Source organism: Saccostrea cucullata, unplaced genomic scaffold (genome assembly GCF_032062105.1).
Source record: "Saccostrea cucullata isolate Sc308-1 unplaced genomic scaffold, CSIRO_AGI_Scuc_v1 ctg321, whole genome shotgun sequence".
Classification (NCBI taxonomy): Eukaryota; Metazoa; Mollusca; class Bivalvia; order Ostreida; family Ostreidae; genus Saccostrea; species Saccostrea cuccullata.
Window position 1 is genome coordinate 100,344 of NW_026931624.1, and position 24,890 is coordinate 125,233.

Genomic DNA, 24,890 nt, shown 5'->3' on the forward strand with positions numbered 1-24,890 from the left:
TAAATAAACAGTATTATAATTTGTGTGTTTTGTGTTTAAAGTGGCCTGGACACAGATCTAAAATTAATATTTTCTAAACTTTTCTGTTTAGTATTATAAACTATCGCATTTCACACGGAAATATAATGAAAGCGCGTTTTGGGTGACGCAGGTGACTGGAAAAGGACTCCGAGGTAAATTTAGGCTGATTATTGAATTTCCCTTTCTATTGCTCATACAATTAACATAGGTATGCTATATATGAATTTCTGATTGACAATATCTATGTGGTTTTTGCAGAATTCCAACCAGCTATTGGAGTTCCCATGGGTACCAATTGCGCTCCGTTATTGAGTTGGCTCGCGTAGCGAGCTACTCCCTGTCGACATAGCCGTTTCAGAGCTGTAAAATTTTTCACGCATTCATCAAGGTGATCCATACGCCAAATATAATAGTTCTAGCAAAAAAAGCTTTGGTTTGAGTGATTGTATAAACTTAAGAGGAAAAAACTGTATAAAATTTCATACTGTAACATTATGTATGCCTTCATGCTTTGAAAGAAATTTTTGACTAAATACCTGTACAATGTACAATTACTGCGTATGAATATATATATGTTCAAGTATGTTAGGTGGATCTAATCTTCCCATCTGAAGTTTATTTATAATTGACCTAGAATACTCCCTAACACAAACACCTGCTGATCTCATTAGCTGCAGCTGGTGTGCTTGAAAAATCTATTTTTAGAATCCAGATTTGCTGTGGGAATCTTTAACCTAATTATTCCATAACACTGACCACTTCAGCTAATGTGCTGAATTCATTATAGAATCCAGTCAAAATAATACGGAAGCCCATTAGTGCCAACCTGTATATGTAAAGGAAAAGCAATATACACTTTATTTATGAACCGAACATGGATCAGACATATAATATTCAATCTCTTAGATGCAAAATAAACTGAATATATTAAGGTATGGTGCCCAGACGTATGAAAAAGTGCAATTGACTAGAGCGAGTCAACTCGCAGGCCCTTCAGGCCTTTGATAAGTAGACCTATTTTTATATTCATATGGAGCAAAATTTGTGCAAAATCTTATGCATGAAAAGAAGAAAACACTTGCTGTGGCCTTCAACTCGACATTTAGATATATCGACGACGTATTGTCAACTAACAATGGTAATTTCATTTCCCACGTCCATACGATATATCCCGGTGAGCTTGAGATAAAAGATACCTTAGCGTGTGACACATCTGTTTCATACTTGGATATTTTACTTGCAAAGGACATTAATGGTAATCTAACAACCAAGCTTTATGGTAAACGTGATGACTTTAACTTTTCTATCGTCAACACCCCTTACTTATGCAGCAATATACCTTCATCAAAATTAAATGAATACATTTCAGCTACCACAAGCATGCTATCTTTGGTGTCTTTTATTTTGGTTTCAGAGGGTATAGTATAGACTAGTCGGCATATGATTGACATTTAATGGTATAAATATCTTGAAATAAATCAACTGATTATTAAAGAAGGATTTCAACGAATACCCGGTTAACCGAGTACTTTATCAATCATCCGAGTATCGAATACTACAACTTGGACTCGGATAGCAGTACTCAGATGTATTTTTTACTTATTTCGAAGTGCGTATTTTTATTAAAACTTATATAAAAGATAACTTTAATTTCTTATTTTCTTCTTCAATAACACAAATAACAAACACTCGCACATCATTGTTTCATAAAAAAAAAACAAGAAAAAATATGTGAAAGAAAATTTAATAGATTAAGGAAGAATGGAGAGAAGAAAGAGGGGAAAGGAAGAGGAACGAGAGAGAAGGGACACTGAACTTTCAAAATACTGTTTATAAAAATATTCAAGTTTTTACAATATTCCTCCTGGCGTCTTGTCAATTCCTTAAATTTACATTTTTTCAAGTCTAATTTTGTCAAGAATGACATGTTCAATTTCTCAATGCTTAATTCAATGGGATTTTTTTTAACTTACTTGAAAAAATATATTGTTTGACAATCATAAATAGAAGAATCTCAAACTTGTATGTAAATTTAACAAATCGATCGAATTTTTATCGAAGCAAACATTACCGTTTTAGTTTATTCAAAATCTGTTCTTTAATCAAATCGTTTAAGTTTATTCAAAATCCATTCTTTAATCAAACCAACGTTCTTTAACACAGAAACATTCAACAACAGGATGTGTTTGTGAAATACTGATGCCCCCGTATGGCAACACAGCGAATATTAAACTTTTCTTAAATACAAACTCACTGGAAATACAATTCTGAAATTTTGAAATAAGTTAACGTTTTTTCATGGTATGGAAATCTCCAAGGTCAAGGGCAAAAGATCAAGGTAATTGGTATCCAATGAAGGTCTTGCCACAAAAGATACATACTAGTATGTGAAGTATGAAAGCCATAGTCCTAATCTTTCAAAAATTATGACCAAGGTTATAAATTTTGAAACGTAGGTAAAACTCTAAGTTCACAGTCAAAGGGTCAAATGTTTTGCTTTGAAATGAAAGGTCTTGTCACAAGAATTACATATCTTAAGTTTGAGATCACTTGCCCTTAGCGTTCAAAAGTTATGGTCAAGGTTAAAGTTTTGTCATAAACAATGAAATCCCCAAGGTCAAGGTGAAAAGGTCAAGGTAATTGGTATCCAATAAAAGGTCTTGCCACAAAGAATTCATATATAAAGCCCTAGTCCTAACTGTTCAGAAATTATGGCCAAAGTTTAAAATTTTAAAAAGTGGCTCAAAGTTCAAGGTCAAGGTCAAATGGCAAAAGGTCTTGTTACAAGTATTAAATATGTAATGTATACATGAAAGCACTAGCCCGAACCCTTCAAAGGATATGATCAAGTTTTGCTTTTTAAAAGTAGGTCAAACTCCAAGGTCAAGGTCAAAGGATTAAAGTTATTGGTATCCTATTAAAGGTCTTCTGACAAAGATTACATACGTGAAGTATGAAAGTTATATCCTTTAGCATTCAAAAGTTATGGCCAAGGTAAAAGTTTTTTCATAAGTACGAAAACCTCCAAGGTTAAGGTTGTTGATCCTGAAATCTACTGTTCAAAAGATATGGCCAAAGTAAATCTTTGGAATTTTTGTGTAAAGTGGGTCAAACTCCAAAGTCAAGGTGAAAAAGGTGTAGAAGGTCAAATTTGGTGGAACTTAAAGAAAGGTCTTATCACAAGGAATACACAAGTGAAATATAAAAGTCAAAGTTCCACTAAATCAAAAGTTATGGCCAAGGTTACAGTTTTTGCGGACAAACTGACAAACAGAGAGACAGACAAAATACTATATACCCCCGAAACTTCGTTTATGGGGGCATAAAAAGATGATTAATAGTTTTAATATCCCTATCACAGAAGGAACATACAGGTGAAGTATGTAGTTTATTATGATTTATAAAGATAACTTTTAATAGAAATTCTTCTATGTAAAATTTGAAATTGTAACCATTGCAATTTAGATTCTTGAATTGTTTTAAATGGTAGCTTTTTTTCACATGATGCTTCACAAAATTGTTCTCCTTTTTTCAATTTTGTAACTAAAATTCATTCCCCTTTTTATTTCTAATGAGCAGATCATACATATCTTTACAAATTTCTTTTGGAAATTGGAATTGTTTTATGAACTTGAATGCAAGCTAATCTCTTTGTAAAAGCAATTAGCATTCCTGCATATTTATTATAGTTTGTTTTATCTTCATTAAAGTCATTTTTAGTATGATTCAAACTATAAGTATCACCAGTTGGATCAAGGAATTATTAATAAAGACAAAAGCAGAATTAGAATAACTTTTTAATAAAAATTGACCGGTCATCAGTGGTAACCATTAGATTGTAGCAAACATGTTTTTGATGGAATTTTGTGTACCATTCATAGGTTCATTCTGATATATTTAAGACCAGCTAGAAAAAATATCTTTCCAGAAATCATTTCACTAGGTATTGCCTAAATTCGTAAAAAATGATCAATTCCAAACACCCAAAGATGATTTATACTTGTTACTTCTGCCTCAGTTAAGCTGACAATATAGTTTTTTATATGTTACATGCACCTGTCTTATCCATCTTGCTTTCAGTGCTGTAAATTAACACAATCTTTATGATCTATCAGGCCACCATATTTTAGCTTTTCAATCGTCAACTTTCCTTACTTATGCATCAATATACTTTTGCGACCTGCACACGGAGTTAATATCGTTGAAATGTCTTTGTTAATTTGATCCGGTAGAGCATGTTCTACAGTATGTATGAACAATTTCTAAGACGAGGTACATGTAGGTTATTGACAAAGAAGTTGATATAACAACAATATCAGCAGTCTCGTTTAAAGTCATCATTTTGAAAGTTCCTTCAAACTCGAACACTGTCTGTTTTCTTCAAATGTTTCATTTCTTGAATTTTAGCAGTTAAGATTTCTTTACGTCTTAGCAATTAATTATATCAACCGATGGCGAAAAAAAAAATCAATTACAATCGATGAAACTCACAAAAGCTAATTTATTTCAATTACTTATTTTCGGGAGATTTAACGCCATTAGTTCTACATCAGTACTTAATGCAGGTCGATGTATGTCAATACGCAATTTCCTAGGAGATTGCTTCATTTGTTTAAATTGTATTTAAGGAATGAAGCTTATTTCAACTTATGTTATACGATATAACATACCTTGGGGCAGTTTACGCTTTATAAACCGCGAAGCGGTTTATAAAAAAGCGTAAACTGCCCCAAGTTTTGTTATATCGTATGATATAAATTGAAATAAGCTTCATTCCTTATAATTTAATTTCAGTGCAGACAATGAGACAATTTTTCCCTCAGAATAAAGTTTCACATTGATTAAAATTTAAAAGTAACGTCAAGCGGAGTAATACGTTTTTTGACGTAATTCATTGTGACGTAGGCAAGTTATCCAAAATGGATAAAATCTTTTATCCAATCAAATAACGTGTTACAAGTAAAATTAAATTATTCTTGTATAAAAGCTTTCTTAAATGAAAACGTTAATTGTAAAATATGGAGCGCCTCTTCTGATCTGCAGGTACCAGAGATGAAAGCCCCTCATCAATGTTACTAACTTTTAAAATAGTTTAACGGACATATTAAAAATTTGAAGAATAAAAAGGGAAGAAGTATTTAATTTTTTTATTTAAAAAAAACAAAACGCTGAAAACATAAAAAAGAGAGATTCAAAAAGATTAATCGTCAACATGGTCAATACTAAATATTGAAACCACTGCAATAGGTACACCAACTTTTTCCAATCAAAATTCAAGTACACAGGTAACTAGCTATAAAAAAAAAAAACGAAGGAAAAATGTACGCTTAAGTGATAAACATGATGAAGAAAATAATGTTTTCAGGAGTTTAAATGTTCTTGATTGATTATTCAAATTATGTCGCTAAAATGTTTTAAATAGAAATATATTAGAAAAATAGTTATAAAGGAATGCAATTCAAGCTTCATATTTAACACTTGGATATTTGTTTTGACAGATGAATATCTATTATATTAAAATTTAGATTGTCAACATCTAATTGAAAGGCATTATGTTATATACTTTTAAAGAATTACGTACCACCTGATGATTTACACGACAGTTCCTGGATTGTTAATGTTCATAAAAAGACCATACAGGATGTTTGTCTTAAAAAATTAAATGTACATGTTTTCTCCCTAGGTAGAACCCCTTGAACTTAAAAAACTCTGCACAATTAGTTAGCACTCTTTTTCTTGTATCCTTGTTTATATATAAGAAGACACGAAAGCATATTTAACAGGACAGAACACAGGCTCCAATTTTTCTGACATTTAGAAAAAAATGTCTACGGTTATTCCTGAAAACAACGACACGATGAAAGGTAAGGAAAGAGTATTACTAGAGTTGTTTAGCTAGGTATATGACATATTAACCTTAATATTGAATACAACATAGACGATAAGAATAAGGCATTTTGCTTCTTTAAATTATTTATATGTTTTTGCATAAGATTAATTGAGTATGATATCAGTCAATGAAAAAAAAACCCAGAGTTTTGAGAATAAGATTTTTTTTTATATTGCCTGTAAATATTGAATGATACATGATAATGTTTAGGTAAAATATTTTTCTTATAACTATAGAACAAATGAAATATAACAGTGGAATTCGAAAACGAACGGTAATTTCAATAGTTCTTGGAGTGTTGCTGACAATTGCTCTTATAGCTTTTATAACGGTTTTGGTATTATACCTGAAAGGTAAGACGTTAATCTTTTAGAGTGAAATTTACAATCTTTATAATTTATTGCAAATGAAATATGTTCAATTAAGAAATAAGATATCATTCTTAGAGTTTCATTGGGATATGACATAAAGTGGGTCACCTGATCAAATTTGATAACGCCCGAAGGGCGTTATAGTATATTTGATCACGTACCGAATTCAGGTCATTCCCAAATGAAACTCTAAAAAATGACATTTTATTTCTTATATTCATATTTTCATTTTTATTTGTGTGACAAGGAAAAAAATGCACTATTTAGACTTTGTTATGGAAATGCTACATAATGTATCTACGACGTCATGTGACGTCACAGTCTGAACTTTCCAAATGGCTCGTGTAATTTGCTTTCCATATATAAGAAAATCGGATCATGTGACCAACTGCATGTCATTGAAAATTGAATTTCAATTTTATTATTATTGTTATAGATAAGGAAAAACAGAAGCAAATGTAAATATTTGAAGATATCATATATAGCCCTTTTATGAGATCGATCTATGAAAACAGCATGTCGTTTCATAGAAAACCATATCGTCCTACCACGGGTGTAAGTTCGATATGTTTCTGTGAAGTCAAAATATTGACTTCAGGAAAGGCCTACATTTGTTTAATTTTTAATTTTAATTTAAGAGTTTTGCAGAACAAAACTCGAAAACTTGAAAATGATTGAACCAAAATTTATCTAGATATCAAAGAATAATGTCTTTCATTGTAATTTTTTATTATGTTATATTTATTATGATTAAACTAATAGGGAATTTTAGGGAATATATACCTGCAACATTTTTTAAAATTTAATTTTGAATACTAAAAATAAATAGATTAACATATTAAATGAATGATCAAAATGAGTTTGTCATAAATAGGATTGAGTTTACAGCTCTCAAAAATATTACAGAATGCAATATTTGTGATCCAATGTATATTCTATATCTCAACTCCTTAATGACCATGTCACACAATTATACAATTTATTTTAGTAACTACCACTGAAACCATTTGAAACATCAGACTTTCTATCAAAAGTAAAATTTGAGTGCACTTTTAAAAATTACTTAAAATTATAATTCTTCTAACCCTTTTTTTTTAAAATTAGGACAAAGTTCAAAAGAAGAAGGTTGCAATACAGACAGATTTGATGGTAAGATTTAAATTGTTTTTGTACTGCCCTCAACCTTTCATGAATAGTACCGAAACTAAAAAAAAATACCTTTCCTTGTTTTGTCATGATTTTTCAGATCTTTTCACAATAATCATAGAAGAAAAATAAACAAACAACTATTTACACAACATTTTTGTGACTGGTCACGGTAGCCTAATGGTAGAGCGTTCGCTTCGTGATCGGGAGGCACGGGTTCGATTCTCGTTCGCGGCGTCATGTCAAACCTAAGACGTAAACATAGGTTTTGACTGTTCCTTCGCCAAGCGCTCAGCACTAGAAGTGAAAGTCACGGGTATTTCGGATTTAACCTTGAAAACGTAGATGCCGTGTCACAGTAGGTGTTGGCACGATAAAGAACCCTCACTCCTCAATGGCTCTGAGTGCCGAGTATAGGTCTAAATTTGAAGCCCTTCACCGGCAAACCTTGACATGTCCATATGAGTGAAAAATATTCTCGATTGGGACGTTAAACAATATACAATCAATCTATCTAACATTTTTCTGGTGTTTTTGAAAACCTTCAGTCCATTAAACAGAAATATTGTCTGTTAGATATACCCGGTACATATGATTATTCTTTTGAACTATGGTCATCAATAGTATTATCAAAGATTTTTTACAACAGTTTAAGTATTCTTATGAGGAATGTCAGATTATTATATTTCTTGGTGTTCAATTCTTTCAAGAAATATCTTTTCATATTAAATCAAAAAAGGGTAAAGGTTTTAAGAGAATGCTCTTGTTATTTATCAGAAAATCAAACAACCTTACATTTGTAGGCTCGCTCGATATATAATATAAACGGTAAGGAAGCGCTAAATACTGCACACCAAAGAGTTTAAGGAAGCTTTAAACACTTACAGAAACTGTTTTTTGGACTCAGAGAAAAATATATCATATATAGATATGCATATTTTCATTTATTTAGAACATAGGGTGCGTGCCTTATTTGCGGAGGAAAATGTTCAAAGACAGTGGACTATTTGTGAGCAGAAATCAATGTTGTTTACTTACATTGGGAAAGTTAATGAAAATAGTTAATTAAATTTCTTACTCTTGGTCTTATGTAATGCTAAAATATTTCAATCTATTATGAATTATGTAATTAAAGATAAATAACAATTTCTGTAATTTTACATCTAAGGGTAGATTACTCTAACTGCATAAAACTACCCAATAAATAGAGATCAATTGTATGGTAGTTTTTTGCTATTAGAGTGATCTCCCCTAAGAAGTGAGATAGAAAAAAATGGTTATTTACAATCAATTACACAATTTGTAATAGACTAAAAATGCTTGGCATTATATTAGACCAAGTATAAGTAACTGAATTCCTTATTTCCAGTAATTTTCTCAAGGTGAGTAAAACAGATTTTCTGTCCATGCATAGTCTATTGTCTTTAAACATTTTTCCTGTAGAATTAAGGCAGGTACCCTTCGTTCAAAATGAATAAAATAGTATCAATATGCACACCTTTAGATGATAAATTTTTCTCCCAGACCAAAAAGCACTCTTTGTTAGTGTTTAGAGCGTCCTTAAGATAAAAAGAAACCTAGAAATCTTATATATTAACAATCAAAAATTATAATGAAAATATATTTTGTATACTTATTGCATGCTTTTCCCAATAAATGGCGTGATTCCCCTTGCTGTTCTTTTTATCAGGCAATAAAATAAATGAATTCAATTCCAAAACTTTGAGAAGGATACAACGCAAGGTGACTTACTGCACGGTTTACATGTAAAGTAATGGTACTCAGAATATCAATACGGCTGCCAAAAGATCGTTTTTGCAGATATTTAACAGGTACATGAAATACATGAACAATATACAGCTTACCAGGCATCCAGTATTAAAGTAATGAAATAAAATAACAAAAATCGATTGAAGTGATCTAAAGATGAAACTTTAATCAATTTATTACCATAAAAACACAAAAGCTTGGAATGGGGAATTCGGCGGGTTTCTTACACTTTATACGAATGAGTAAAAGATGCATATTAAGGATAAAACGGTCCGTTATTGGTCAGCAGTGAGGTCACCTTAGATCACCTAATGGGAAACATGTCAAAAAAAAAAAAAAAACAATATTACATGATTTCTAAAAACATTCACACTAGACACATAAAACAATCAAATGTAGCGAACGTGCATACTAGTAATTAGCAATGCGTGCTAATTGTATGTACAAATTAAAATATAACACATCTGGCATCTGTTGTTATTCGATCAAAACATAACAAATCAGGATCAGCACGAATACGGACCTCTACAACATCAATATATAGAAGAGATTGATTGATTTAACGTCCCACTCATATAGAGACGCTTTATATAGAAGAGATAAACACATTGTTATAGCCTTTAAATGTTCAATTTATTATTCTTATTTTCTATTTTTTCTATCCCCTTCTTTTCATTGCCTTTCTTAAACCTACAAAATGTTTATTGTTATGAGAATCAACCGTTTGTAAAAAGTTTTAGGATATAAAATGATGTAAAAATATACACGCTAAGGATTAAAAAGCATTATGAGAAACCATTTAAAAATGGTGAAGGTCTGCAATAAAGTTTAAAAGCATGATATTTTTTCACAGTTGTTTAGGTTGATAGCTTTAAAAAATATTTAGTCTCCCTTATCCTAAATTCCAATTCCATTAAATCAGAATTTGAGGTAACACGTTATTGAAGTTTGATGCAGAAAAAATTAATCACACACATTCTTTTAAGAAAACAAAACTTTTTTTAAATGAAAGACCCTCGTTCAACAGACAGACTGCCATATGCCCCCAAATATTCTATTATGTAGGCATAGAAATTTAAGGAAGAATAATAATGAGAAAAAATCAATACCAACAAGTATACAGTTGTTTGTAATGATTCACAGCTATCCTCAAATTTTTAGTCATTAAATTCGAAAGTATGACGGGCCACTAAATAAGGTTAAAAATGAAAATAAATTCTTAACTTTTTCACTGAAGAACAGCAATGTCACAGATAGTCATTTTGATATACAACCGTCCCCATGAAATGTTTTTTTGCACAGGTCAAGTCATGTGGGTTTGACAACAAAAGAGGATAAAGGTGACTGAGGATATTTGCTTATCTAAAGTACTACGTGTTTCCGTATCTGTCATATATCAATTAACCCGCTTTTCTTACTTCATTTTTATTTTATAGAGCATTTTAACAACTTCCTTCAATTCTATTGTTTTATTGAATAATTTGAAATACTTCCAGTTGCCATCCGAAGTATCGGATTTCTTTGTGAAACTAACGATGGCGCCGATGCAGTGAATTGTGTAAGATGTGCACGACATTTAGATGACCAGGAACAATGCGAGGCTGAAACCAATGGTATTAACAGCATCTGTACCTTTGACACAACTGAAGGACTATGTAGAAGGGCATAAAAGATGTAAACTTAAGGCGTATACCCTTGAGGAAATACATTTTATCTAGTAAAAAGGAATAAATTTTAAGATCTATATGTCGTTTTTGTCATTTGCTAGACCGGACCATTAGCAAAAATTAACATTTCCGATAGATATTTTTCAGTTTTAACATTTCGCACTACGGGCATGATTTCATCTATGATCTTTCGCATCTAGACCTGTTCAACTGCAACTTCAAATCCAATGAAACCAATGGCGAATATCAAATTTTACGAATTTACGTTATCACGTGATCTTCGATTTTCCAGATCACCAACCACATATCACCACTCTCTGAGGTACGCAGAAATATACGTTATTTTTCTTGCGCGTTAAGCTTTATTTTATGGATTAAAGTTTTCTTTTGCTATATTTTGCTACTTATGAAGGGGATATAATAAAATATTTTCTTTCAACGTAGCGCAGTTACTTCGGTATTTGGGATCTCAATTGTATGTCTTTTGATCAACATACCCAACTATGTTTTTTTTTTCATCTTATGGTCAGTTGTGCTCAGTTTGGAAGCATCAACAAGAGAATTATTCAGCTGGCTTTGTTTAGCTATATATGCTTTTCATCATATATAGAAAATCATAAAGCTCGTTATCTGACCTCACACTTTATCAAAGGTATGGTCAGCCATTTCCAAGATATCCATGGTCATTTTCAACACATCCCCAGGGTAAGCTGCAAAGATACACTAGACTTTTTATCTCCTTGTTCAGGTATTTTAAAAAAAAAATATTTGATTCTTCTTAGTTTAAATACTTAACCCTCATCAAAATGCTACATTCAACAATAGATACCAAATTTTACATTCTTTTATACAGTTAATCAAAGATCAAAAGTGATTATTACAGTAAATCAAAGTTATCACTGTAGTGATTTCTTGATGACTTTTGTATCATCGTTTTTACCTTATTGTCATACTTGTAATTATAGTGCCATTGTTATAAATAAAGTTAATCAAGCTTTCAAAGTTGCATGTCAATCAAATTGTCAAATTTATCCTCGTAGTACACTGTAAATCAAAGTGTTTGAAGTGTATAGTAATTACAAATTCGACATTTATAAGTACCGTATATAATTTTCCTTGATAGATATCCCATTTAATGTCTCATGTTTTATAGAAACAAGATGTGTTTGTGAACAAATATACCGTCTCCATCTCCATCTCCTAGGGTTCAAAAGCTATAGTGAAAGTTCGAAAAGCTATTTTTAGTATATAGGTCACAGTCAAGGTCAAAAGATCATTGACCTTGGAGTTATTTAAAAGAGTTGAATTAGTGGAGTATGCATACCAAATATGAAGTCTCTATCTCTCATTGTTCAAAACTTATGGCGAAGGTTCAAGTTGGCAACAGACAGACAAACAGCTAAACAGACAAAGAAATAAACAGACAAAGAGACATGAGAAAAACAATTTACGCCTCGGATCTATCGATACAAGCGTATAAATATCGGACATCTATAGATAATTTGAATGGAGGTGCCAAAGTAAGCATAGGAAGTTTGTAAGATCTGGAAGTACCGTATATACTCGCCTATAAGTCGTTTCTTTTTGGGAGTTAAATTTTGATCTTAATTTCTATGTCCGACTAGTGGACTTTTACAAGAAACACTGACTTTCACAGTTGATTGACTGACCGGGAGTTGAGGGTAAGGTGGTTGTCGTTTTCTTTCAAGACAACTGATTTACGCTGTGCAAACTCTATCTTGTTTAATATATCGTTTCCTTCGCTGAGTATATATGGTAATGTCATGAAATATGTGCAAACGGCGAAATATATATTTTTTTCACGTTGCACGTATTTGAAGCTTTACAAAAATATGATTTCTTAATTTTCGGTTTTTATTCTTCAATCACACAAATGACAAATAATACAAAACAAGGAAAAAATGTGTGAATGAAATTTTAATAGATTAAGGAAAGATGGAGAGAAGGGGAAGGAAGAGGAAAGAGAAAATTAAGAACTTTCAAAATACTGCTATGAAAATGTTTGAGTTCTTACAATTTTTCAACAACTTCTTGCCAGCTTCCTGTAAATTCCTCAGATTTAAAGTTTTTCATAGTAAAACATTTTCAATTTCAATTCGGTCTATAATTACACATTCAATTTCTCAATGCTAAATTTTATTGGATTTCTATTTACCTTAGATGTACTTGAAAAAAATATACCCAGTCTGTTTCATAATCATTATCAGAAGATTCTCAAACTTGTATTGGTCTCTGTAAATTCAATAAAAAAGATTGATTTCTTCTCGAAGCAAACTTACCGTTTTAATTTATTTATGATCCATTCTTCAATCTCCAACTAAAGTTCTTTAATACAGAAACATTCAACAAAAAGATGATCAATAATTTTAATATCAGTATCACAGAGGGAACATAATGGTGATTCAGTTTAAATAAATTTATAAAGATAGCTTTTAGTAGAAATTATTCTATGTAAAATTTGAAATTGTATCAATTGCAATTTATATTCTTGAGTTGTTTTAAATGGTAGCTTAATTCATTTTTTCACATGATGCTTTACAAAATCTTTTTCCTTCTTATCTCCAAATTGGAACAAGTTATTTTATCTTTTTTGTTTTTAATGAGAATATTAAACATATCTTGACATCCTTTTTTACTCTTAAAAAATCAGGATATAAGTAGGAATAAATTATCTGGAAACTGGAACTGGTTTATGATCTTAATTGCAAGCTAGTCTCTTTTTAAAAGCAATTCGTAGTCCTACATATTTAATATAGTTTGTTTTTTTTTCATTAAAGTCATTTTTAGTACGATTAAAACTATAGGTATCATCATTTGATCAAGAAAATCATTATTAAAGACAAAAGCAGAATTAAAATATTAACTTTTAATAAAAAATGGCCGGCCACCAATGGTAACCTTTGGATTGTACCAAACGTGTTCTTGAAAGAATTTTGAACCATTCATAGCATTTTACATGGGCGGATCCAGCAATTTTTGAAAGAGGGGTTCCTCATCGGTGCTCACAGCACTCATGCATAGAATCACACCATGAACACTTCAAGTCAGTAGCTACATTAATAAGAAGTGCAGGGAGGACCTCCAAAATCAGGTGACAAGAAAAAAACCAACCAAACAAACAAATCAAAACAAAAACAAAAAATATGCCCCACACTCTAAAATCTTTTCTGTTTTGGAATGGGTAGAGAGGGGCTTCCTTTAACTTTTCTTATCCTTACATGAAGAAATTCTTGAATCTGCGTATTTCCGGCAACAAAAAGTTTGGAGGGAGCTTCCAATTCCAAATATAACTTAAAACTGCAGCAAAAGATTATTCTCAGAAAAATTGACCCCTCTCCATCTGCATACTAAAGGAACATTTTACACCTTTCTCTTCATTGATTAAAAATATTTTGTGTATACTTCTAAAAGTTAATTAATTCTGAAGATAGTCCAAAAATATCATAGCTAAAGATCGCTGGAATCTACCTTGCTTGTTACTTGAGCGTGGTCGGAGCCCTTAGCTAGGATTGTAAAGGTACGCGGGGGAAAGAAAATACGCGAAAATCTACAGATCTAACAGCAAAAAGGACAGAGATTTTTTAATTTTTTTTTTCAAATTATTAGACGGAAAGATATCTATATTACAGAAAAAATTCTCTTTCTCTGTACAAAAGAAGAGGGATGGGTTCCAATCCCCGGACCCCCCCCCCCCCCCTCACCCTTCCTGGAATTACCGATGTTTTACACCAGCTAAAAACATTTTTGCATAAAATATTTATCAATGTGCATTTATTTCCTAAATTCTTAACATAACCAATTCTAAACAACCAAACATGATTTATACTTGTTAATTCTGCCTCAAGTAAGCTGACCTGTTTAGCTTTTGTATGCATAAATTAACATGTACCAGCATTATCCAACTTGCCTTAAGCGATATAAAAAATCTTTATAATCTATCAATCCACCGTATTTTAACTTTTTTAATCGTCAACATCCCTTAATTATACATCAATATACCTTTGTTACCTGCATACGGAGTTTATATCTCTCAGTTGATTCGATAGGGAAGAGCAATTTATGCATGTATGTTTGAACAATTTCTATAACGAGGTAAGTTATTGACAAAAACATTGATGAAGTAAGAATATCAGCAGTTTCTTTTAAAGTCATCAATTCTTAAGCTTTATGGTCGATACCTGACCTTGTCAGTAAATACAATTTATCGTTAAAGTCAAAATGCTGATTGACCTTTTTCATACTATGGTTTGGCCATTATTTACACACTGAGTTGTCCATGGATTTTCCCTTTTTTCACGAATATGACGAGTATGATAAGAAGCACACAGCGGATGTTACCGGTCGGTAGGGGATGCCTACTCCTCCATAGCACCTGATCCCAACTTTGATGAAAAACATACTGAAACGTAGAAAAGAGTAACCCCAAAAGATCAGTCATCAAGTCTAATTATTGTTACCAATGCAATGGGTACACGAACTTTCCCCCCCTCAGAAATCAACTAATTAGAAATAAAACGAAGGGAAAATATACGCTTAACGTTATTCATTCTTTCTTTATCCATTACAGACAAAACACATGCATTTTAGCATTTTGAAACAAGATATATTCATGATCTTATTCATGATTTGACACAATTGTCACAATTTAAAACAGAACCTCTTATTAAAGATAGTGACCAATGCACGTATTTGCATATAGATACACATCATAATATGCATTTGTGTAATACATGTAATTAGTTAAATTGATGAGCTTTTCACAACAAAATTAGTGAGTTGGATTTAATCAAAAAAATTAACGTGCATTTTCAATTTATCGAAATTTTAGGAAATTGATATTTCAGTATTTAAATTCCTTTGTCTCAAAACAAATTCAAGATATTTATAAATCATCAAAAACAATAATAAGTGAAATTTTTTTTTACCTTGTTCTTTATTTTTCTTAAATTAGACTTCTGATGTAAGCTGTGCAACCGTGTCATTATTTTTTTTACATTGCTTTCCTTTGGCCTAACATTTCTTGAATTAATGTTTAGCTCAGTTTGAAAGAAACCTTCCATTTAAATCAATCTTCATGTGTTTATACATACTGATGAAAGCTAATCAACTGCATCATCATTTTGACCTCGAACTTTAACTCCACGTTTCTTTTATTAATGTCCTTATCTTAGTTTCAAAGAAACTATTCATGAAATTATTATCAAACTAAATATGCTTTTACAGCTGTATATACGAGGGGTGATCAAAAAGTTCGCGAACTAATTGAATGACTTCCATAAAATTTGGTTTCAATGTTGATTATATTTTAACTTAATCCTCTCCGATTTTAATGCACATCAACCACCGTTATGCACATGCGCGAATCACGTAATATTGGCGGTCACGTGACCCCCTCCGTAGCGTTCTGTCACAAAAGTTGAAAGATTTTTCTGAGTTTTATATTTCTTTCTATGTAAGTTAATTTTTATGACAAGAACAGTTAATTTGTCAGAAATGGTCAAATCTCGGCAACAGAATGGGTGGATAAGAATATCCTTTCCAAAAATAAGTATGGCGACCATTAAAACACAAATCTTCTGTCTCGGAAGAGACCTTTATTCAAGATGGATAGAGAATGGGTGCCCCTTTTTATCATATCTAAAATGTTTAAAATCTAAAGTAAACGATCTCTTAGGTATTTAATAATATATCATTGTTCAAATATTCAACTATTTTTCAAAGTGTAAATTGGAGGTCTTTGATAGCAAATTGCTTAATTAAAAACACATATCATTTCAAACTTGCTTTCACTGGGCAAGATGACATGTATCATTTTTAACCATCTGCCTTCCTTCACTAAAATGATCAATCCAATCATTAATTGAATTTATAGGTACTCATTTATCTTAATATACTGTGTACAAATTATTATATTATATTGCAGAGGGATTTCTAAGATATACAATAAATTGTACAGTCGTTTGTTGAACGATTTCGACTGAGACAACCATTTTTCGTCACAAGTGACCTACATAGTGACGTCATTTTCACATTGTGACGTCAAAAACAAGGAGAAAAACTTTGTTCAGCTTATGCTATTTATAGACCTTGTGTACGGCTATTTGAGTACCGATTTTCATTCTAATCTGAATTGTGGTTTTGTAGATATAGAGATAGTTCGCAAACTTTTTGATCACCCCTCGTACTTATGTAAGCTATCAACTACATTGATATATTTTTTACCTTGACCTCTCCTTTGATCATGGCCCCACTTCTCTTAAATTAGCGTTTTTTATGATGATGTAAACTGCATCAGCATTTAAACTTTGAGACCTTGACTTCACTTGTCTTGATTAGTGTTTAGCTCAGTTTAAAAGTGACCATTCAGGACATTTCTATCAAACCTAAACCCTCAAGTTCTGAAAATCAGGCACTGAATAATTGAAAATACTCACAAAAATGTAATGTCTCTAAATTCTCAAAGTAATGTATTTTTATCCACATTAATTTTTCAGACTTCATCTTAAAACTTAATCATATTATATAGGGACATTTTGTAAATTTCAAATGGATTTTCAGAAAATGTGAATAAAAACACCTACTATGAATTTTCCAATACATATTTGATCAACAAACAGAATTAAAATTCATAGATATCCGGGCTTTGGAATTAATTGCATAATTTTAATACATACAGCAAAACTCGTTTAGTACGGATATAGCAAATTCACGGATATAGCGAAGTATTTTAGATCCCCAGCTATATAAATTTAACAAATTCCTTATATGGATATAATGAATTACGGATATAGGCTACAGCGAAGTAATTTTTATAGGTCCCAGTGACTTCGTTATAACCGAGTTTTACTGTATAAGGTTCTTAGGTATCTTCTATTTATTTCGACCATTTACAATGTATAAAGACTTTACTATCATTGCATAACACCACAAAACACTTTTTATTTCATATCCTGTTGAAAAAAATTGGTATGTATGATTAAATAAAAAAAAATATACATGTACTCAATTTCTTTCAACGTGTAATTTTTAAGCACTTTTAAGGGATAAAAATTCCGACTTTTAATAAGACCTTTCTGAGAAATTCAAAGAGAGTTGAAGCATATTGAGAGGCATAAAATGAAAATTGCTGCATGAATAGATTCAATTTTCAAGCTTCGTTTTTGGACTTTTTGAAATTATTTAAGTTTAAGAGTTGTCCTTCCCGAGGATCGAAATACCTTAAGCTGATACGTAGTAGTGAGTGCTATTAAACTTTTGATTTTACATTTTTCTGTGGCCCTGACCTCACCTGCCTTCAACTTGCATTTTGATTAGTTTAAAAGAAATAATTTATGATATTCTTGTTTAAGCTTATTCACTAATACATAATTTGCTGAGAATTTGTCATCTTTATCCAATTGTTTAGATTTTTATTTCAATTTTAAATAAACTTATTTATGATAAAGTATGGTTTTCTTAAATGGTTTTTTATAGTTTCTCGTTATGTACGATCCTTTTGTGATACTATGCATTCTTTTCAAAACAGTCATTTGCTCTTTCTAAACACAGAAACAGTGCTGCTCATTTCATTTCTGTATTTTATGTACACCAACATGACTCTATAGCACAGGATTATAACAATATTTCTCATCTATTCGAGGGTTTTCCATATTAAAAATCGGGCATTTTTATGGTCACTTTTTGAAATTCAAAAGGTGTTAAGAAAGTTCATTTCGGATTTTTCTTTCATTTTCGAAAAAAAAAATCTAAAACTTTTTATATTTCAAGTTCAAACAGTCCATTCTTGCTATTGATAAGGTTTTTTCTGCCTTTTGTTGGATCAATTAGGGGAGCGAAGGTGTTAAAACAGATGATGTCAAAATTTATTAAATGAGTGAAGAATTTCAATATAAAAACCCAATTCTTTTGAAATGAGATTAAATTGTTTATACCTAATCTAATCACTTTTGTATGATGCAGGAAAATCTATGAAGAAACAAAACTACATATTAAGCCTTTATTTTCCCACAAAAAGCATGCCTGTAATTTAGGTGCTTTAAATATGCTTATTTTTTATGCCTCCTCTTTTCCCGACAGCTATGCTATGAAAAAGGACAAAACATGTGTGTATATTGATATTGTAATTCACTGATCAAATTAAAGTTTTGATCAATGAACAAAATTGTAGTAAATATAAACATCTAAAGGTTTCCAACAAATATAGACAATTGATCTTTACATATAAAATATTTCTTACATACATGCATAATTTTAACAAACTATATATTAACTACTGTTTGTTAAACGCGATTATTAAATATTTATATGCAGTTTTCTTCTTACAAAGGAAAATCAAAACAAGAATTGAACAAGTAGAATACATATACAATGTAATATTTATATTACATCTTCTAACCTTGGCAAAGATGGGTCAACATTTAGAGAAGAACAATCCCTAAACTTTCTTTCAGAAAGACTAAAGAACAATCTTGTGATTTTGTCAGACTGATAAAGTCATCGCAGGGTCTAAAGTCAAACATTACTTTGAAATTTTACCATGAAACGAATTTTCTTACACCCCTTGTATCATGAAAGAGAGGTCCTAACGCAAAATTTCAAGTTTGAGACCGTTAATGTAATTTTATTTTCAATGGTAACAATTTTCCATTCTCAAAGAACAATAGACACAACACATTAGTTCATTAACCTATGTTTAAACATTATTGTCTTCCGCTCTAGCGAAAGCGAGGGGGCATTAAATCTCACCCGTCTTTCCGTCTGTCAGTCTTTTAGTCTTTCAATACGTCACAAAACAAATTAATCTTGGTAATATCTTTTGAATGCGAAAAGAAAAGGCTTTCATATTATACACGTATAATACTTTTGAGAAGACCTTTTTAAAATCATTTTGGCTTTAAACCCATGACCTTGAAGTTTGAAATACTTTTGAAAAGTTAAATATTATATCAGTTTTGCCATAACTTTTGAATGAGAAGAGATAATGCTTCCGTATAACACATGTAAATTACCAGGGATATATTTAACCTTGTCTTATTAAAAGGCTGCCTTAACCTCTAAAACCTAGATACTTTTACCATGTTTAATTCTCCATGGAGAAAATCATATACGCATATAAATAAGCTAGCACTGTCTTTCAGACAAAGGGAATATTCTGTCACTCATGATGAAAACGTTTGAAAAGATTGCCTTGGTTTACCCTGATGTGTCCAATTATGTATAAGTAAAATTGAAACGATGAAATACATTGGATTTGGAAATTATAAGCATAAAGTACAAATATATAGTGAAATTACTCTTTCAAAACAATTACAGGTATTTAGTTATTTGTTAAAGGAACCACCAGCCATATAAAGTGAATAGAGTGATATAGTTACTCTTATAAAACAAACAGTCACAGCAACATACCCGGTACATGTAATTAAAAGAGAAAGAGATTCCATACCTTTTTTGACACATGCATTTCTTATTAATGCGTTTAATGTGCAAGTTATTTAACTAATTAAAATGAAAAACAGTCAATTAATCAGCACTTTAAAGGAGTTAAATAAGTACTTAAAAAGAGTTTATTTAATACTTAAAATATTATCAATAAACACTTCAAAGGAGTTTATAAATAAAAATCAAAGAAGACGTTTAAAGTTTATAAACGCAGATAAAAATGCACTCGATGTTAGCAGGTGATTTAAAAAAAAAAAAACTGCTCATGAGAAAGAACATGCAAAGGATATTTTCTTCGTCGACTAATTTTATTCTTGTGATCAATGGCTGCATGTTTATAAATTGATATTCTTTATATTAGTCTATCTGGTGAAGATTTTTGAAAGTGTGTTTTAAATTAATTGCCAAATGTACAAAAACAAAGTGTTATATGATAAATATTTACATCGACTTATGACAAGGTAATGCTTTCTTTTGTTAATTCGGTTTGTAACAGTAGCAACCAATGCAGACAATAACATAAATTGAAAACACACACTGGATAAAGTAAGTATATCTTCTTGTTCCAATAAAGTTAACATAAAATCTTCCTTGTAACCTGTAACTTTCAATTCAAAGTGCAGCTATCTTGGCCAAGAAACAGTATTGTCAACTTAGGATTGTTGCAGCTGTGTTAGAACGCACTTTGAAGAATTACGCACTTTGAAAAAAATTCTCAAAGTGCGTTACATTTTGGTACAAATCAACGCGGCTTGAAAAGTTTGAAGTTGCTAATATAATTTACTAGCTATATAAAATATTTTGATACTTACATTTACTAGTCTAAATAAGTTAAAGTTATTAGAACATTGATATATCTTCCAATTGAATGCAATTCTTATGATGTATATGAAGAAATAAATAAGAAATGTCTTTATTCAGTTGAACGTCGTGTTTTTGCTTATATAAAAAATAAATAAATAATTTGAAATTCATAGTGAAAATGCTTCGACTTACTGCTTTAAAAGCTTTGATAGTAGACACAATATTATAGAAAACTATAGGCAACTATAGTTTTCTTAAGTATAATTTTGTAGGGAAAAAGTCATTGACTGTACATTTATTGATGGTGAAAAATGTTGATCTCTTGCATTAGAAAAAAGAACGAAAATTAGAAAGCGAACCCAGAAGTATTCTAGTCGCGTACATATGAACAGACAATTATCTGTAGTTTTATAGATTTTTAAATTGTCGGAATTAAATTGAAAGGCATTAAGTCATATAAATTAAAAATATCACATAGCAAAAAATTTTTTCTACATGACTACTACTCTGGCATTCGTAGGTCTCTTGAGAATGTTGATGAAAGAATGAAAGGATAGTTTTTTGATCAAAAAGTATTAAAAGTACAGTTTGTTCTCCCGGAGTGAAATTTCCCTTAATCATAAGAAATAGATAATTATTGTGCAAAAAGCGTAACATAAGTAAACGGTTTTTGTTGATGTTGTGCTTATAGATAAGAATATAAGAAAGTAGGAGACCAGATTTAAAAAACAAAAGAAAGACCAAAATCCATTTTACAGATATCTTAGAGAATGGCTTCGGTTAGTCCTGAAAATAATGGCTTAGTGCAAGGTAAGAAAGAATAATTCTTTAGAATTGATATCAAAGCAAGGTAAGAGGCAGATTAACTGTGAATATCAAATATGATAAAGACTATGAGCTGTTAAAGAATATCTACATTAAAGCGTGAATTTAAATAGTGTTTTTGTACAAGATTAATTGATTCAGATATCAGTCAAATTATTTGAAAACAAAAAAGAGTCGTTTAAGTATAAAGCATATTTTCATGATACTTATACAGGTAGCAAATGAATAATTTGAGATTAAAAGTAGATTAAATAATTTTTTAATTAGGAGAGATGGATTATAAGGGTGGGATGAGAAAACGAACGATTATTTCAGTAGTTCTTGGACTCTTCTTAGCCGTGGTTCTTACAGCTTTCATAACAATTTTGGTGATATATCTGAAAGGTAAGATGTCAGTCTCGAACATTTAAAAAAATTATAATGTTTTGATTACTACACATACTTTGAGGCACCCCTGTCAGATATTACAGATGAATTATTTTTGAGAGCAATCATAATAAAATGCAATGTTTAATATTGACTCTCGATGGTTTAAACTTTTTTTGATTTCGAACTTCTATATCTTCGTAAAGTTCTCTATCTCTATATCCAAGACCTTGGTCTCGTTACACATATGTCATTTTTTTTTAACTCTCTATTTCTCGAAGTTTTGATTGTGCATGTATATACATAGCAATCAAATGTACAATTAATGCAGTCTGGACTTACTTGGACAAAAGTGAACTTCAGGGACTGGAATAGAAGTGTTAATTGGGTGTTTACGTAAATGACACTACACCTATGGGTGGTCCTTGTGTTAATATAATTAATTGCTTATTATAAAATGCGTAAATTATAAACGAATTCGCAACTTATTTTGACTTGAAATCGAGAGGATAATTTTTAGTTAATAACTTCGTTATAGACGTTCGTGTCAATAAGTTTTAATTAAGAAATAAACAACGTTATTCAGTGAACATGGCGTTATGAATAGCAATGAACTTTTATTAGAGCTTTTCTACATAATCATGTTCACTGAATAATCGTTGTTTATTACTTATATTTGCATTCTTTGAAAAAATGCATAAGGACAGTAAAGGAAAAAATACGGCTTTAAAATCGGGAAATTGATAAATCACAAACAATTTTTAAAGTATTTCCCTCTCAAACACAGTTATCTGGATAAAAGCAGCGCCGTCATCACATTCTCTTAATTTTTGTTTTGATGCAGTTGTGACGTCATCGATCAACGTTATTGAAACCCTCTGACAAAAATCAATAATTTAACGCTATGATGAAAAATGATAATGCTTCCATAATGATTATTACTCCAGAATGCTTTTCTATGATTTTTTTCCCAGTTTTTCTATTTATTTTTAATAGCTGAAATCATTTTTGAAATAGAATTTTCTCTTTCTGAATGTTATTACCCAAGTGTGAAGAGTTATCGTTCTTTGTACAAATATGCATGATACGAAAAATTAAAAATTTGGCAGTTCTCTAAAATTTTTTGACCAAAATTAAATTTTTAAAGATATAAATCAGCAATTTTAAATATTCTGAATTTCTTTTTTTTCAAAGAATATAATTAAAAACTTATATTTATGCCTCTCATGAAACATTTCAAATATATACTTCTGAACACTATATATATGTGTAGCAGAGCTTGATCTGTACGAGTGCGATAGAGCAATTGCACTTATAGCAGTAGCAGTTGCGTCTATAGTCCTATGAATGCAGTTGATGTCGACATGTTCATAGTGGGAGAGTGCAGTGGATATGCAAATATTAGACTATGAACTTTTATTAGAGTCTACATAATCCCAATACGGCAAAAAATGCAAACAAGACTTTAGGAAATTGTTTTATTCTTTCAAAACACGATCATTATTGTTGATATCAAGCATATTTCCTGTAAATATGATTGAAAACTTGCAACGACTGTATTAACATATTTATTTTAATAGCATTTCACACAAAAATATATTTAAAATCTTATTTCATCTAAAAGTTATTAAAACTTTAAATTTTTAGACGGGTTTGATTCACACATCCTTGTACGTTCACAACTTTTTATTTTATTCTTAATATTAAGGATAAGTAGCAATCTTGTTGTGTATAAATAACAAAGAATCTTAGAACTATAATCCAGAAAATTCAGAGTAGAAATGTTCGAAAGCAAAACATACACACAGTATATTGTCAGTCCGTGCAGTTGTGTTGAGCAGACTGCCTTGTTTACAAAAACTGTGTACGTTTCACGGGTGTGATCAATTTGCTAAACTGTATACTCAACACTTAGCACGGAATGACGATACTTGTGAAGGGGTTTTGTTTTCTAACATTTCTATTCTGAATACAATTATTTTTCTGGATTACAGTTTTAATATTTTTCATTAAAACACAACAATATTGCCACTTTTACTAAGTATTAAGAATAAAATTAAAATTTGTGAAATTGCAAGGATGTGTTAATCAAACCCAACTAAAATTTGAATTTTCAATAACTTTCAGATGTTTTAAAATTTTTAATATATTTTTATGTGAAATGTTATTATGATATATTAGTCGTGATATTATACAGAAAATATTAACTTCAAATCCGAGTCCATGCACCTTTAATTATTTTACACCTTTGAAATATATTACTTGCAAAAAATAACCTTTGAAGACAGCGCTTTAGGTGTATTTAAAGTTATTAATATATCAAGTAGTGGGTTCTAATTCCAGAATTTTGCGCTTGTCCGAGTTTGTTTTTTTTAAAATTATATCTCATTAATATTCGGAATATGCAGAGCATTTCATCGATCAGTTGAAAACATGTAATGGCCAGTTATAATGGATTCTGGAATTTAATAAAAAATATACAGAAAAATGTACAGAAATGTAAACACAAAGAACATGTTTATACTTAACCAGGATACGTTATTTCTTTTTTTTTTGGGGGGGGGGGGGGGA

The 24,890-nt window shown here is 30.6% G+C and overlaps 2 protein-coding genes across 2 annotated transcripts in view; both read left to right on the top strand.

Moving 5' to 3' along the window:
- The first annotated feature begins 5,845 nt into the window (after positions 1 to 5,845).
- LOC134233150 (uncharacterized) lies at positions 5,846 to 10,917 on the top strand. The gene is made up of 4 exons (XM_062715144.1): positions 5,846 to 5,885; positions 6,148 to 6,264; positions 7,387 to 7,431; positions 10,695 to 10,917. Exons 1-4 carry the CDS (start codon positions 5,846 to 5,848, stop codon positions 10,865 to 10,867), a joined length of 375 nt encoding a protein of 124 aa, XP_062571128.1. The 3' UTR covers positions 10,868 to 10,917.
- A 10,980-nt stretch (positions 10,918 to 21,897) lies between these two features.
- LOC134233155 (adhesive plaque matrix protein 2-like) overlaps positions 21,898 to 24,890 on the top strand; it is a 49,070-nt gene continuing 46,077 nt past the window's right edge. Inside the window, exons 1-2 of the mRNA XM_062715150.1 lie at positions 21,898 to 21,938; positions 22,221 to 22,337. Of these exons, the coding sequence (XP_062571134.1) occupies positions 21,899 to 21,938; positions 22,221 to 22,337 (157 nt within the window). The 5' untranslated portion in view covers position 21,898. The remainder of the gene's footprint in view (positions 21,939 to 22,220; positions 22,338 to 24,890) is intronic.

Bases quoted from the DNA above. Each gene is read 5' to 3' on its own strand.
- LOC134233150 (XM_062715144.1), top strand. From the start codon at position 5,846: ATGTCTACGGTTATTCCTGAAAACAACGACACGATGAAAG. The intron at 6,265-7,386 runs GTAAGACGTTAA...TTTTAAAATTAG, and splicing joins TTTGGTATTATACCTGAAAG to GACAAAGTTCAAAAGAAGAA. The intron at 7,432-10,694 runs GTAAGATTTAAA...AAATACTTCCAG, and splicing joins CAATACAGACAGATTTGATG to TTGCCATCCGAAGTATCGGA.